The following is a 14620-nucleotide window of genomic DNA, read 5'->3' on the forward strand; positions in this document are numbered from 1 at the left end:
ATCCTCCGGTGGAAGAGAGCACAAAGGGGAGAAAAGTGGATCGCTCCACTTCTCGGACTCTCCGATCTTATCGACGCCGTTTCTCTTGCTCGTGGTGCCGGTAGCAGGCAGAGAGAGAGGAGGTGCGGTTAAAAGTGCGTTCGAACCGACCCCCCCCCCCCCCCCAAACTCCACTGGCCACCACATCCAAACGAGCTTGATCCTCGGTTGATGCGGACCGGAGCTGAAACTGCTCCCCAGTCAGGGGTTGGAGATGTGGCTCCACTGCGACGTTGTGGGCGACACCCTTCAATGAGCATGCCAGTATGTCGCACACCTCGTTGTGGCGGATCGAGGGGAACCCACCGAAAGGACAGGACAAGGCGTGAGCAGTGGTGAATGCCTTCTCGCAAACACAGGTGGTGGGCAGGCGAGAAGGCGTCCAACCGTAATGGAGGCAGAGGCCATCCCGGAATTCCCCCTTCGACAAAGCGAAGCCATGGCGAGCGATGGGTCGGCCGGTGAGCCAGCTTGATGCTCCCTTCTCCTCTGCCAGACTGATAGCGAGATCGAGTTCGCTGTGCTCGGTGCGGAACGTATCGGCAGCTATCTTCATTGCCTTTCTGGCCTCAGAGCGAGCCTGACTCTTGGCCCTGCGGACACAGGCAAGAGCATCATCGAGGTGCTCCTCTTGCGCCATGATCTTGTCGTACAGGGCAGTGGTGATTAGCCTGGAGGTGCCGTACTGTGAGCCAAAAGTGGTAGGGTTGGCCACGCCGAGGCCTTCATGCCGGCAGGGGAAAGTGTACAAAATGCACTCAGCTTCACTGGGCGCCGTCCGTCCACTAATGGCAGGGATTAGGCGGCGCCGTGGATGATGTCCTCCAGGGGTGCCAGCTGTTCTGCAACACCATCGAGAACCCGACACAGGAAGGACCACCGGTGTTGGAGGCTGTTCACCAGTGCAGAGTAAGCTGCTTGAGGCTGTGACCGGGCGAAATCTGTCAGCTTGCACAGCTCCTGCGACCAGGCGGCCACCTTGGAAGCCACAAACTCCTGCACAAACTGATCAGTTCCGATGGCTGATCCAAGGTGGCGGCACCCGTCAGTGGTGATAGACACACCCGTGCCGCCGAAGATGGTCTCGGCTGCCTCTAGCTTGTCCTGCTTGACGACGAGGACGGACTTGCTGGGGTTAACTTAATGAAATACCCGAACGCCGGCCCATCCCCGACGAGTCGGTCCCACCACAGACAGATACTGCTGAGCCTGCCACGGCGCCACCCGCGGACGAGTCATCCGCATACCAGCTCTGGCGTGTTCCTGGGGTTGCCCTGATAATAGAGAGGTTCCGCACTACGTAAAGTTGAGCAACTTTACGTTAGTGGGCGGGGAAAACCCGTGAATTCGCGAGTTTGCACTCCACTTACAGAAAGTTGTCTACGTAGAGTACGTAGATAGGGCTCTGATAACGTAGCTGGTCCGTAAGTTTTTTTTGCTGGTCCGTAAGTGGATTGGGGTACAAATTTATGACTCTCTACCGATCCCCAGGTCGATCTGGTCGTACACTGCCGCGTTCGGAGTTGCCAAGGGCAGCTATGTGATTTGAAAACTCCGTATGGCGGAACACAGATGCGCATGCAGTTTACCAAGAGTACATGAAAACCCATGTACTCTTGAGTTTACGTAAAGACTTTCCATAGATGCTAAGATCAACTATGTTTTTTACTAACGTAAGTTTTACCAGGCGTGGGCCATCCCCTGACTTCATAGGTGCCAAACATTAATTTTTACGTTTTTCATTTCTATTTTGAGAGTTTAATCGAGTCTGAAAAAAAAACGCAATTACGTTACTAGTATGCGGAACCTCTCTATTACCAGTATTCCCGGGCCAAGGAGTTGCATTCCCGGTAATGGGCCGGTACAGTCAACTTCGCTTATAACGACCGCGGATATAACGACAATTCGCGAATAACGACAGAATTTCCATGCCCAGAGCAAAGTCCATACTACCTGTATACATGTAATGAGACTTCGGGTATAACGACACTTCGCGAATAAGGACACTTTTCTGATGCCCCGCCGAGTGTCGTTATAAGCGAAATTGACTGTATACTTGAACTTGAAGTACCTACTACAACTTGTACTAGTACTCCCTGGTTCTTACACTGCAGGAATTAGGAAAGTATTTCAAGTACTTTTGAATTTGGCATGCTCATTTGAGTCATTTCCCTGGATGCAGAAATGCTATGCAGCTGAGAATGATAGTCACGTAGAATCACTTGCAGAACATGCCGTAGAATTCAGCACTGAATTTCTGATACTTTGCCCCGGAATTCACGGGGAACAGAGTCACGGTCGTCGTTTGCCGAGTGGCTCAACAGCCGCGCCATCTTTCAAAGGACCCCCCCCCCCCTTACAGTCTCTGACACTCAGACAGACATGCCCATCGCTGAATCGACGATAGAAAACATCTTGTTTTTTCCATTTTTTTTACACATACACCAAGAAGCTGGAGGACGCAACAGGCAGAACAAGACGAAGAAAGCATCAACAGCCTGGTGTTGTGACTATCTACATGGTTGCCCATAATTTACATTGAAGGTGTTAACTGGTTATTTTCTATGCAAACACAGTCCCAGAGATGGAGTAATGAAGATTGATCACGATCGAAGGTGACTGGTTGTTTGTAAAGCAACGGGAGAGGTTTCTCTAGAAACCAACGCCCTCTTGTGCACCAGTTTTGCTGATTTCTAAGCAAAGAAAGTCCCAGAGATAGACTACTGATCACGATTACGGAAGACGGGTTGTGTTTGCAAAGCACTGAGGAGGGGTGTTTGTTTAGAAACCACCTTGTGCACCGCCGCCACCACCACCACGTGTTTGTGCCCTGGCTGCGGCCACGCGAACATGGATGTTGCGACCGAGCATGTCCTGTGAAAGAGCAAACACACACACAGTCACATAACATGTACCATACACACCGTGTCCAGTGAAGTCCAGGAGAGTGCAACGACCCAAGAGTACTCCCCCCCCCCCCTCCGAGTATGCGACTCCGCCTGGACTGGTTATAAGCCCAAGGTGCAGCAACAGTGCATACACCGGCTGCACAGCACATGATACGAGATATCGTCATTCTGGCCAGGCCAAGCACACACACGCGTGTGCACTGTAAAACCTGCTCAAATAGCAACCTCTAGGAAAGCCTGTATGCTGCCCATTGCAGTCCCTGAGAAAGTGAAGCAGAACTACAAAGACACCTACATTGTACATGTACTGTAAAGTCTTGTGTAAAAGCCACGGCTTCTATGACTTTCTTGGTGAAATTTCGCAGGCTTCTATATGAGACAATCACATGCTTCTATACAAGACAGGTATTTCTATGTATGTCAACACTAAAATCAGGCTTATGTTTGATATGATGGGCGGCTTCTATTCAAGTGCGGCTTTTATACAAGACTTTACGGTATGTGTAACCAAGAGTCTGCAATGCTGGATACCCTCTCTATGGGGTCCGCCGCCGACGAAAACTCACATCACGTGGTGTAGGATTCCCATTGTACGTTCCCAGCACGTTTTAGCGACCAGTGGAGTTGAAAAACAGCATTCCCTGACAGAAACCCACCCAGCTTATGCGAGTCATCAGCATGATCATGGCAGATACATGTATTCGGATTGGACACACACTAGCCTTCGGTGTCCGTAGTACAAATCGTACTGGATGTGAGTTTTCGCAGTCAGAGACCCTGTATGCAGAGTCGCACACTCTTATTTACTCTTGCCACGACACGTACCTTGCCATCGAGATCATCGAGACACTTCTGTGCGTCCTCCCGGGTGGCCACCTCAACGAAACCGAATCCACGAGACAGACCAAACTCGTTCTTCGGCAGGTGCACGTCGACGACCTGGTGACACAAGAGAGCAAGACAGTACACAGCATGGTGGTGCGGGGTAACAGGGGTGTACCGGTCCCCCTTTCAGGGGGGGGGGGGGGGGGGGGCACAGGTGCACGTCGACGACCTGGTGAAACAGAGAGCAAGACAGTACACGGTACAGTGAAACCTGTCTAAGACGACCGCTCAAGGGACCTTCAAAACGTGGTCTCTGTTACCAGGTGGTCTCCTTATCCAGGGTAATTTGACTGGAAAGAGCATCCCTTGGTCCTGGCTGTAGTGGTCTTCTGGTGCAGGTGGTCACCTTATATGCGAGTGGTCGCTGCCTTGACAGGTTTTACTGCATGGTGGTACGGGTAACAGCAAGAGTACATAACCCAAGAGTGTGCAACTCCAGCTATGGGGTCTGCGACGGCAGAACTTCACATCACGTGCTGAACCCGTGCACTCTAGTGCATGATAGATACTGGGTTGTACGCAGCCCAGCTTTGGGTACAACTCTCTTGTGGTCACTTTGCACTGTTTGCCAGCATAACCTTTTGAACCATGTCACGTGATGTGAAGTTCTGCCGTCGCAGCACAGCATAGAGGTTGTGCAGGCAGTTGCACACTCTTGGTTATGTACTCTTGGTAACAGGGGTGCATGCACAGGCACATACATGTATGTGTAGGATGGCTGGTGTATGTCACTCATGGTCAATACATGCATGCTCAACCTAGGTTGAGATTTTTAGGTGTGTGTGTGTGTGTGTTTGTGCACATGCCCCATGCGGGCTACGCGCCTGGGTAATGAACCATACGGTCAGGTCAGAACTCGTCATGTCAGCACTGAGACGGAGAGAGAGAGAGAGAGAGAGTCAGAGATGCACACGGTCATTCTCGGAGGCCAGCCAACCAACCTCAATGTCACCGAAGAAGGATCGCATGTCCTGGTCGGTGGCGTCATAGTTCAAGTTCCTCAAGAAGAGACGGAACGGTCCCTCCTCGGGTAGGGGCACCTCCGGCATGGGCTCGCGCGGCTGACGGGGGCCGCCAAATCCGCCACCTCGACCACCACCGCGACCGCCGAAACCACCGGGTGGGCCACCGAATCCGCCGCCCTGCTGGCCTCCGAATCCACCGCCCGGCTGGCCGCCGAAACCACCGCCCTGCTGGCCGCCGAAACCACCGCCCTGCTGGCCGCCGAATCCGGGCTGCTGTCTGCCACCGCCGTAGCCTCCGCGGCCACCCTGCTCACCACCGTAGCCAGCGGGTGCACCACCACCCTGACCGCCACCGTACATGCTGTCATCTCCAAAGTCGGACTGGCATCTGTCAGCAAGCATACAAGCACACACAGGTCCATACACACACAGGTAAAAACACACATACACAAAACAGCTATTGCACGTACAAAGCCACCAGGCTCGCCGAGCACATATACTAGTAGATAGGGAGGTGAATTGCTGGTGTGTGAATGCCGAAGGTGAGATTCAGGGCTGGTGCTAAACTGTGCCGCTCCTCACTGGGATGAAACTGGTTTGAATTCTTTATTTTCACGATGGCACCATCATCAATAAGAGATACTGGCGTTGTGGACATTGAAATCCGTCAAGTAGTTAAGGGGCCACGAGGCGCTGGCTTTGCAGGCTGCAGCCGTGAGCCCTGCTGGCCCATTTTCTACAGTGCATATACGCGCTAAGGCAGTAATGGCGCCGGCCCTGATCAGTCCACCGGATTTCAAAGTCCACAACAGCAGCACAAGTACAGTGAGTGCGTTCGACTACACACTTGAATCGATTCATGAATCCATTCGCATGCATTCAAGTCGTTCGATTTCATGTCATGAGCCCTGGAATCGATTCGGAATCCATTCACTCTATTCACATGGGGTGATGTGAATAGCGCGAATCGATTCGCGTGCATAATCGAACACACTCACTCATACCTCGGTTATCCGGACCCCGCAGTTACAGGCACTTCGGTCTATCGGGCACTCTTTGGGTGAGTTCCAGTGGAAATATTAGGTGGAGATAATGACGCCATATGCAATACTCATGGCTTTTCCCCGTCAAAACGTATGTAATTCGGGATTACGGGCAGTGCCCGGTCCCGGACCGCCCGGATAAACAAGGTATGAATGTGTGCTTGATGAAAGTGCAACTGTTTTCCTTTAATATGGCGTTGAAATTCCACAGGAATTGAGGAGGGGAGTATAGTTCTGGGTTTGAAATCATCATTCTATCGGGGTGTCTTACCTTACACTGCAGAATCAGACAACATGACGGCAACAGGTTGTGGGGTCCATCCACCATCATATATACAGAGAGAAAGAGAGAGAGAGAGAGAGAGAGAGAGAGAGAGAGAGAGAGAGAGACACACACACACACACAGAGGAAGAAAGAGAGAGGTCAAACATTGAACACTTGAGAAGAAGCAGGCGGTCTTAGATCGCCAAACAAACAAACTGCAGTACAGTACCGTCGGGTGACGAAGAACGGACCCCGTAGTACGGCCAGGCTAGAATTTCAGCAATTTTTAAGAACGGTGTAGGCTGGATTTTTTCCCGATAAGAACGGAAACTGTAATGTGCACTCAGACGTATAACTCCGCATAAATGTACATTTAAGAATAAGAACGAAACTGCTGTGTTCGCTAAAAATAAGAACGGGCTAGGCTAAAACCCTGACACCCCCCCGTTCTTCGGCGCCCGACAGTACTGTAGCTCAACACGATACCAAGAGTAGATAAACAAGAGTGTGCAACTTGCGGATGGGTAGGCCCGTGGCGGAATTTTTTGTTGAAGTAATCTTTTCGACGACGCACGCGCTGCGAGTCTTTTTCCCTCGTGCTCTTGGCCGGCTTTACACTACAAAGTCGGTGCCCAGCACGTGCCCTAACACTGCTCTGCGGCAAAATGCGCGTTCTTCTGAAAAAAGGTGACGTCAACAAAAAACTCCGCCGTGGGCGGGGGTATCTGCAGATTGTGCAGGAGAGATCCGGAGTTGCACACTCTTGTTTATCTACTCTTGACGATACTGATTCCGAACAGCGGTTGCATCACCATACTGCTCAAACAAAACCGACACAAATGTAGCATCCTCTCTCGTTCTATTCCAAACTGTAAGTTGCGGGGAGAACCCTATAGTAAGGTGTTGACTTCAAGCAGCATGTGTACCGTTAGAATGCCGCAATAGAACAGGGCAATGTGACGCTCTAGGTAAAAATCACATACCGTAAAGTCAAGAGGCGTAGCTCGCACATCTCTGGTGTGTTGACCATGTACCACCGGCAACCCCATAGTCGCCATTTCGCCTATTTTGACTATGTGGTACATACGGCGGCCAGTTGCTGGCGCGATGACCGGACTACACATTAGCAACGCGCCTGAAAGTTACATCTTCACGAACGTGGTTCCTATCACTCGGATAGTCTCCCGACCCACATACCCTCGGGATACAATACAGTGCGCACTCTGAACACAGGAGGTGCGTAGCTCGTGTATTTATCTAGTCCGATTACCACACCAGCAATGGCCGTCATAGGTACTGCATAGTCAAAATGCCTCAAAATGCCTACGGTAAAGTCTTGTATAAAAGCCGCACTTGAATAGAAGCAGCTCTCGAATAGAAGCCGCAATTTTGGGCCCATCAAATCACACATAAGCCTGGTTTTAGTGTTGATATACATAGAAATACCTGTCTTTTATAGAAGCCTGCAAAATTTCACCAAGAAAGTCATAGAAGCCGCTGCTTTTATACAAGACTTTACAGTACACTGTTGTTGACGCAAAGTGGAGTACAAATAAACAGATGTAACTAAAGCTACTGAAGCTGATTGAGTAAGCATGAAACTCAGAGTAGCGACTAACTAGCTTTGATTGCCATTGTTGTTCTGTGTATGTAACTGAAGCTAACAATTGTACTGCAACGCCAACAATTTGAAAATGATTCATATTCTCATTCATCATCTAAGGGGCCGTCCGGGGTTACCAATAGTTTTTGCAGAACGAAAAGTTTTAGTATTTTCAGCACCCACCCACCTACCTTTTCTGCAGGTAAAACGAATTCCAATAAAATATTGATGTTAATTTTCGAAACCCAGAAGTAACTGGGCATTCTCCATCTGCATTCAATAATTCTTTTGAAAACGAAACTCCTTCAAACCCACCCACCCCCCCAAACGAAAACTTTTCGTTTTGAAAATACTATTGGCAACCTTTGGTAGAAGGCTGACTGTATGGTGATGTGCAAGGCTCTAACTTTGAGCACAGCATCTGCTTCATGACGGGGCGGACTGGAGGCGCGCAGCAAGCACAGCCATCCAGTTTGAATAGGGATTTCAGTCACGTGATCTGCGGGGGCAAAAGTACCTTGACACGCATGCATGCTTTTTGAATGCCAGGCATGGCACAGCTCAGCGCGGGGTCTTCGGCGTAGATTTTAGGTAGGGAAAGTGAGTTTATTGCTATTTTTATTGGCGCACCGTTGAAGAGTAGGTTTCAAGCTTTCGTTTGGTGCCTCACACGGCGAATTCGTGCCGATATTACGCATCTCGATAGATTCTTGTAGATTTCAAAGTCGCTTTTGAGGTGTTTGCCTTGGTTCCACGCTCAAGCGGCAGTCAGAATCAGATTTTACGGCATCGATTTAGTCTAGGTAGGTTCCTTCAGACGGCATGAAGGGTTGCGCTCGGTCGCGGAAATTGTTTTGAAGTTGAACGCCATGACACAGTATGGAGGTGGAGCAGAAAGACGATTAACTTCCGTCTTCCTCTGTGTTCATGGTGTTGTCCCAGGCAGTTGAGGAATGGCCTAGTAGTAGTTGAACTCTCGTTGAGGGCGAGAAGCAAAAATGATACCAAGTAGAGTTAGCATAATTTGATTTTGCTAGTTGCAGTCGTGGATGGAAAGGATTTCGAGACGATGTGAAAATTGCCAGGAACAAAATCGGGCGTATCAGAGAGTGGAGAAAAAATTTGCTGAAGAACAAGGCAAGTGACGACCTCAGTGAATTACTAAGTCATCCTTTTGAACTGCCTCTCAATCAAATTGTAAAGCAGATAACCACACACTGAACGAAAAATCGGATATTGTGTCTGATTCTTGTCCAAGAAAGAAACATTGAACTGCAAGGAAAATTGTAGGCTGCAGGGATTGCAAATTGCATGAATTGTATAAGTTTGGAAAATTATATCAGTGTTATCAAATTTCCACACCTGAGCAGTCGTACGTGCTGAGGTGTGGACATTTCCAACAGTTCATGTCCATGCTGGACCAGCCGTTGATGTCAGTGCTGAAGCAACAGTTGATGTTGATGCCGGCGCAGCAAATGATGGCGCTTTGGAGCCCGCACCCGGCATAGCAGGTCTTGACCCTGTGTGTGGCACCAGACTTGATCTTCCATGTGTCATACAGGTGCGTGGTTGTTCCAGGCTGTTTTTTACTGAACTTATCTCTTATAAATACTCGCCGCTGGCTGGCTTCTGTGTACAATACTCAATAGCCTCTAGTACGGTCGTTGTGCGGCTAATGTGCGTCTCTGACTCGTTGCAGCCGAAAACGGGCACTGTGTGACATCAGAGCTTGCTGTCTGCTCCTCTAGTTTCCCACATGCATACTATATAACTTAAATGTTGCGTTTGCCATATTTCTGTCATATTCCACCTATTACCATGTTGAATTATGCGTGAAATATACTGTTGCTAGGGCCGTTGCTAAGGACGCCATTGTTGCGGTCATTTGGAATTTTGAAAAAAAACTTTTATCTTCTGTTCCGTCACAGCCAGGGCCATCCTTGATCCAAGTTTGGCCACGATCGGATGAAGTTTATTTGTTGCTATGGTGTTGCTAGGGAGTATGGGAATTCCATTTTGTGCCATCCTGCAGATCCAATTTGTATGTGTGTTCATCAAGGTTGGTGCGCTATGTTTGAATGCTCATAACTTTGGAAATACTGCTTGGATTCCGTTCAAATTTTCTGTAGACAGTCCTTACACATAGATGCTTCAGAAAAACTTGTTAGTTGGAGCAAAGCGCTGCTCAGAAAAAACCGCCTGAAATCCCTAGTTTGAACCTCCTGCTCGAGTTCAATGATCGGTGTCCGTGCGTGTGTAGGTGGTACTACATGTAATGTATCTCGCGAAATGAGTAAACAGGGCAAGTATTGTACTTACCCACCAATAGCGACCCGAGAGCGAATCGCCAACCGTCCGGCAGAGGAAACCTATCAATGACAAAGGTAGAAGTCATGATTCCTGCACTAAACACCGCCATTCATCCAAGCACAGCGAATGAATACCTTTGTTGAGAGAGCCATGGCTATTTTTGCAAACGTCCTGCGGGGAACTTTTCGAAGAGGAACATGCAAAAATCAATGCGCAAACTCTGTCTCATCCACGTGCACGCAGGAATCTCCGAAAGCCGATCGATCTGCAGATCAGATCGCAGCGCCATGCGTTGCGCCATTGACATCACCATGGCGATTGGCGCCGGTTGATCACGTGATTGTATTTTTTCCACTTTTGAAAAATCAGGTGACGCATGCATAATTATGCCATGGAGCGTCATGATTACGTCAAACATTTGGATCGATTTGAAAATGAGGCTGACACATTTTTAATTTTGGTTGGTCTCATATCGTCGTAAAGATCGCTGTATTGAAGTGAACTCTCCTCACCATGTTTCCTCGTCTGTTCTTGGCGTTATCGCAAGTAATGAAATAGACATGCTAGCTATCGTCCAGTAGAGTCCAGTATGCCGCCATGTTTCCTCTCCTACTGTTGGCGTTCTTTTCGGGAGCAGCTGTAGTCATAGTGGTTCAATATGTCTTGTACAAACAATGGATTGGCGACGCAGAGAGTCGTCCGGCGGAAGAGCCGGAACGCGTTCCACACACAGGCCCGAGTCTGCCACAGGTGAGCTACAGCAGCCGGTGCATTTCTGTTTCCGTGAATTTTCAATGGGTCGCTACTGTTTCTGCTGCAACCACGATGCTGATGAGCTGTTTGCAGGCAGTACACAACAGTAACGTTTGCTTCATTCCTGGCTAATAGTAGTCGACTATAGCATGGCAGTCGAAAGCAGATGGCCTGTCCCAGACCAGAGCATGACACCCGTACATGTGTCACGTGTTCAGTCTGGCCTTCACTTATTCCATGTAAAATAATTACAGTTGGAAACGAATGTTGAAGTCATTAATTTTGACTTTTTAACCTTCGACTGGATGCGGCTCTACTGAACTGGGGAGGGGGGGGTAGTTGTGTGCCGGAAATTCTCTGTGATCCTACACGTAGTAGGTGAAGGAAAACGTAGAAGCTTCTCCGTGCTGCCATTGTGCACTGCACAAGTTGTGCTGGCACTGTCGGGGGATGCACGTGTAAAGCCAGCTGATTGAAGGAGGCAGACAACCAGAATAAACTCTCCCTATGCAGTACACAACAGCCAACGCTCAGAGGGCACTCTTCTTTTTTCCGAATACAGAACATCACTCTCTTGGCAAAGCCCTTGGACAATTCTCTGTCTCTTCTCTCTCTCTCTCTCTCTCTCTCTCTCTCTCTCTCTCTCTCTTCTCTCTCTCTCTCTCTCTCTCTCTCTCTCTCTCTCTCTCTCTCTCTCTCTCTCTCTCTCTCTCTCTCTCTCTCTCTCTCTCTCTCTCTCTCTCTCTCTCTCTCTCTCTCTCTCTCTCACACACACACACACACACACACACACACACACACACACACACACACACACACACACACACACACACACACACACACCACACACCACACACACACACACACACACACACACACACACACACATACATACACACACACACACACACCACACACACACCTTGAACCTTGAACGCCCATTGCCGTAGCAATGATAGCGATGGCTTCCTCACGCTGAGGCTCTAAACTCGAAATCTGCAGTATGGCGCATGCCGCTTGAGGTCACCAGGACGACGGAACACTTTGTCACAGCGGTAGTTGGGGCACGGGATGTCTGGGGCTTCCTTCTCGACCCTCTGTCGACAACACTGAAACCAGGTGGATCTCTCCTGCGCTGTGTCATACCAGTCCGCTTCAGACAAACCGATGACAGCAAAGTCCGAGGACACAACATCCCGCCAGCGCTTCTTGGGACCATGTTGCGGGCGTTTGCAGGGCAGTTCGCCGAACAGCATCTACTTGGGCGGCCGGGTCTCCTTCATCCGTGCAACATGACCAAGCCACCGCAAGCGGTGCTTCCTGATCACATCGGCCATGTCGACGTCCACCCCTGCCAGCTCACTCAGCGATGCTGACGACAATCTCTCCTCCCATTGCTCACGACGAGAGATACCGAGAATTGTGCGAATCACACACACACACACACACACACACACACACACACCACACCACACACACGCACGCACACACACACACACACACACACACACACACACACACACACACCTCCTCCCATTGCATGCACGGAGGGAAGCATATCCCTGGACGCTCATCACGGGTGCAACACATGCAACTTCAGCAAAGTGTATGCTGGCATTGGGTAAGGTGTGGGTGCATGTATACTAGTACCGGAAATCAACAGATTTTAGGCCCACTCAAATTTCGGCCTCCCAGGGCTAAAACACATTTCGGCCGCTTTAAATTTTCGGCCTGTACTGCTGCTTCCTGTATACACTGTCATACTGAACCTTGCAAAACAAAATAATAATTTCGGCCGCAACTAATTTTCGGCCAAATATGACCAGGCCGAAAATAGCCGAAAAGAAATATGCGCCGAATATTTGCAGACTTACAGTGCTGGGTTTGGTGCAAGAATGTTAGCACAGTGGTCAGTGGTCAGTCTCCCCCCCCCCCCCCCCCCCCAGGAAGGATATCCAGAAGTAATACCGAGTACATGTAGCCCGATTGCCTTTACCGCCTAGAACGGCCTAACACAGGACTTAAACTATGGGACTCTGTTCATCCAGCTTGGCTTGCCTGAATGACCGGACACGGACGGTCCGACAAAACTACATCACCGGGAGCTAACCTGCAGTTTGTAGCCTGCTTCTTATCATAGTGTGTTTTCTGGGGAAATTTATTTCATCATTTTCTGTTTTCCGATGATCACTTAGTGCGTGAAACTAGGATTAAAAACCCTCTTTTTCATCCTCTATTTCTCGTTGGCACTAGCTCTGCCTTTCAGTATTGAGCAGTGTATTGGACAGCCTGGAACCTCTCTGTTGTATGGCATTATGCTGTGTATTATGCTGGGCAGGAGTTGGCGGAGATGATCGCGAATGATGACGGCCTTCGCACTCCTGCGTCCTGTGCCTTTCTCAACTTGATGGGCAGCTTCATCTTTGCGGATCTGAAAGACTCCCTGAACGTCAAACGGTTAGTGTATGTACACATGTGTAAAGTTTGTGTGTGTGTGTGTGTGTGTGGCGGTCAATTCATCAGCCTTGCAAGCTGTTGAATGGTGTAATCCCAGCACAAGTTGCTATGTCTAACATAGCTGTTCGCTATCATCGCTTCCGCGATGGGCAGGTCTGAGGTCTGAGGTGTGTCCCATATGGTGCAGTGGTATGTGCAGTCGATTTCCAATCGAGAGGTTGCGGGTTCAATTCCCGACGATTATGATCGCACGCGTCCTTTCTTCTCTTTCTTGGTCTCTTCCTGACTTTTCTTTCATTCTCCTGGGTGGTTACCAACAGCCAGTGTATGCCGGAGTATGTGGTGTGGTGTGTGTGTGTAGAAAAAAAAGAAAAAATTGGAAAAATGAAAAATAGGGATTCACTGGCCAGAAAAAGTCACTTCAATCAGCTGTGTGGTGGATACCAGGCTAAAAATAGTGGCGGTCAATTCATCAGCCTTGCAAGCTGTTGAATGGTGTAATCCCAGCACAAGTTGCTATGTCTAACATAGCTGTTCGCTATCATCGCTTCCGCGATGGGCAGGTCTGAGGTGTGTGTGTGTGTGTGGTGTGTGTGTGTGTGTGTGTGTGTGCGCGCGTGTGTGTGTGTGTGTGTGTGTGTGTATGTGTGTGTGTATATAAAAATATAAAACCAGTACATATGAAAGAAGAAGGACCAAGGAACTACAAGTTAGGCTATAATGTCCACTATCACCACCAGTTACTAAACAATCAGCTCATGCGATAACATTGCACGGCACTGACCGACGGTACTTCCTTGGTCTTTTTTCCTTTCTATAAATTTATCCTTGGCTCTCCGTCCGAGTCCAGTACATATAAGTTAAAACTTAAAAGGTACCAGAAGCCCCAAGGAGACCAGTGGCCTAATCTGTACAGTAGTGATACATGTACATGTCACAGTAAGTGACCCAATGCTGTGGCCATAGGCCCAATTGTGGATATAGGCCCAATGCTGTGGACACAGCAAGTGAGAAAACACAATGTCACAGCTGTCTAGGCAGTCACGAGCCGTGACAAAGTAACACCACAGACAGCGTGGGTGCTGGTGGCTTTTTTTTGTATTGTATTGTATTAAATTTATTTAACTTCAGTGGCTCAACAGTACTATGTACTAGTACAAAGAGGCCCGAAAAACCGATCACAAGGAGACAAGAAGGAAAAAGAAGGAGCAAACCAAAAACTAGTTGAAGTGAGAAAAACAACAAAAGAAACAGGAAACACACACACACACACACATGCACACACACGTACACACACACACACATATATACACACACACACGTACACACATACACGTGCACACAAACACACACACACACACGTACACACAAACACACACACACACACAGTT

General features: G+C 49.1%; 1 protein-coding gene across 1 annotated transcript; it reads right to left on the reverse strand.

Moving 5' to 3' along the window:
- Positions 1–2436: 2436 nt before the first annotated feature.
- On the reverse strand, positions 2437–5215 carry LOC135828834 (uncharacterized). The gene is made up of 3 exons (XM_065341265.1): positions 4775–5215; positions 3774–3887; positions 2437–2913 (listed from the first exon to the last, which is right to left on the reverse strand). Exons 1-3 carry the CDS (start codon positions 5198–5200, stop codon positions 2821–2823), a joined length of 633 nt encoding a protein of 210 aa, XP_065197337.1. The 5' UTR covers positions 5201–5215; the 3' UTR covers positions 2437–2820.
- Positions 5216–14620: the final 9405 nt, after the last annotated feature.

This window comes from Sycon ciliatum, chromosome 12 (genome assembly GCF_964019385.1).
Source record: "Sycon ciliatum chromosome 12, ocSycCili1.1, whole genome shotgun sequence".
Classification (NCBI taxonomy): domain Eukaryota; kingdom Metazoa; phylum Porifera; class Calcarea; order Leucosolenida; family Sycettidae; genus Sycon; species Sycon ciliatum.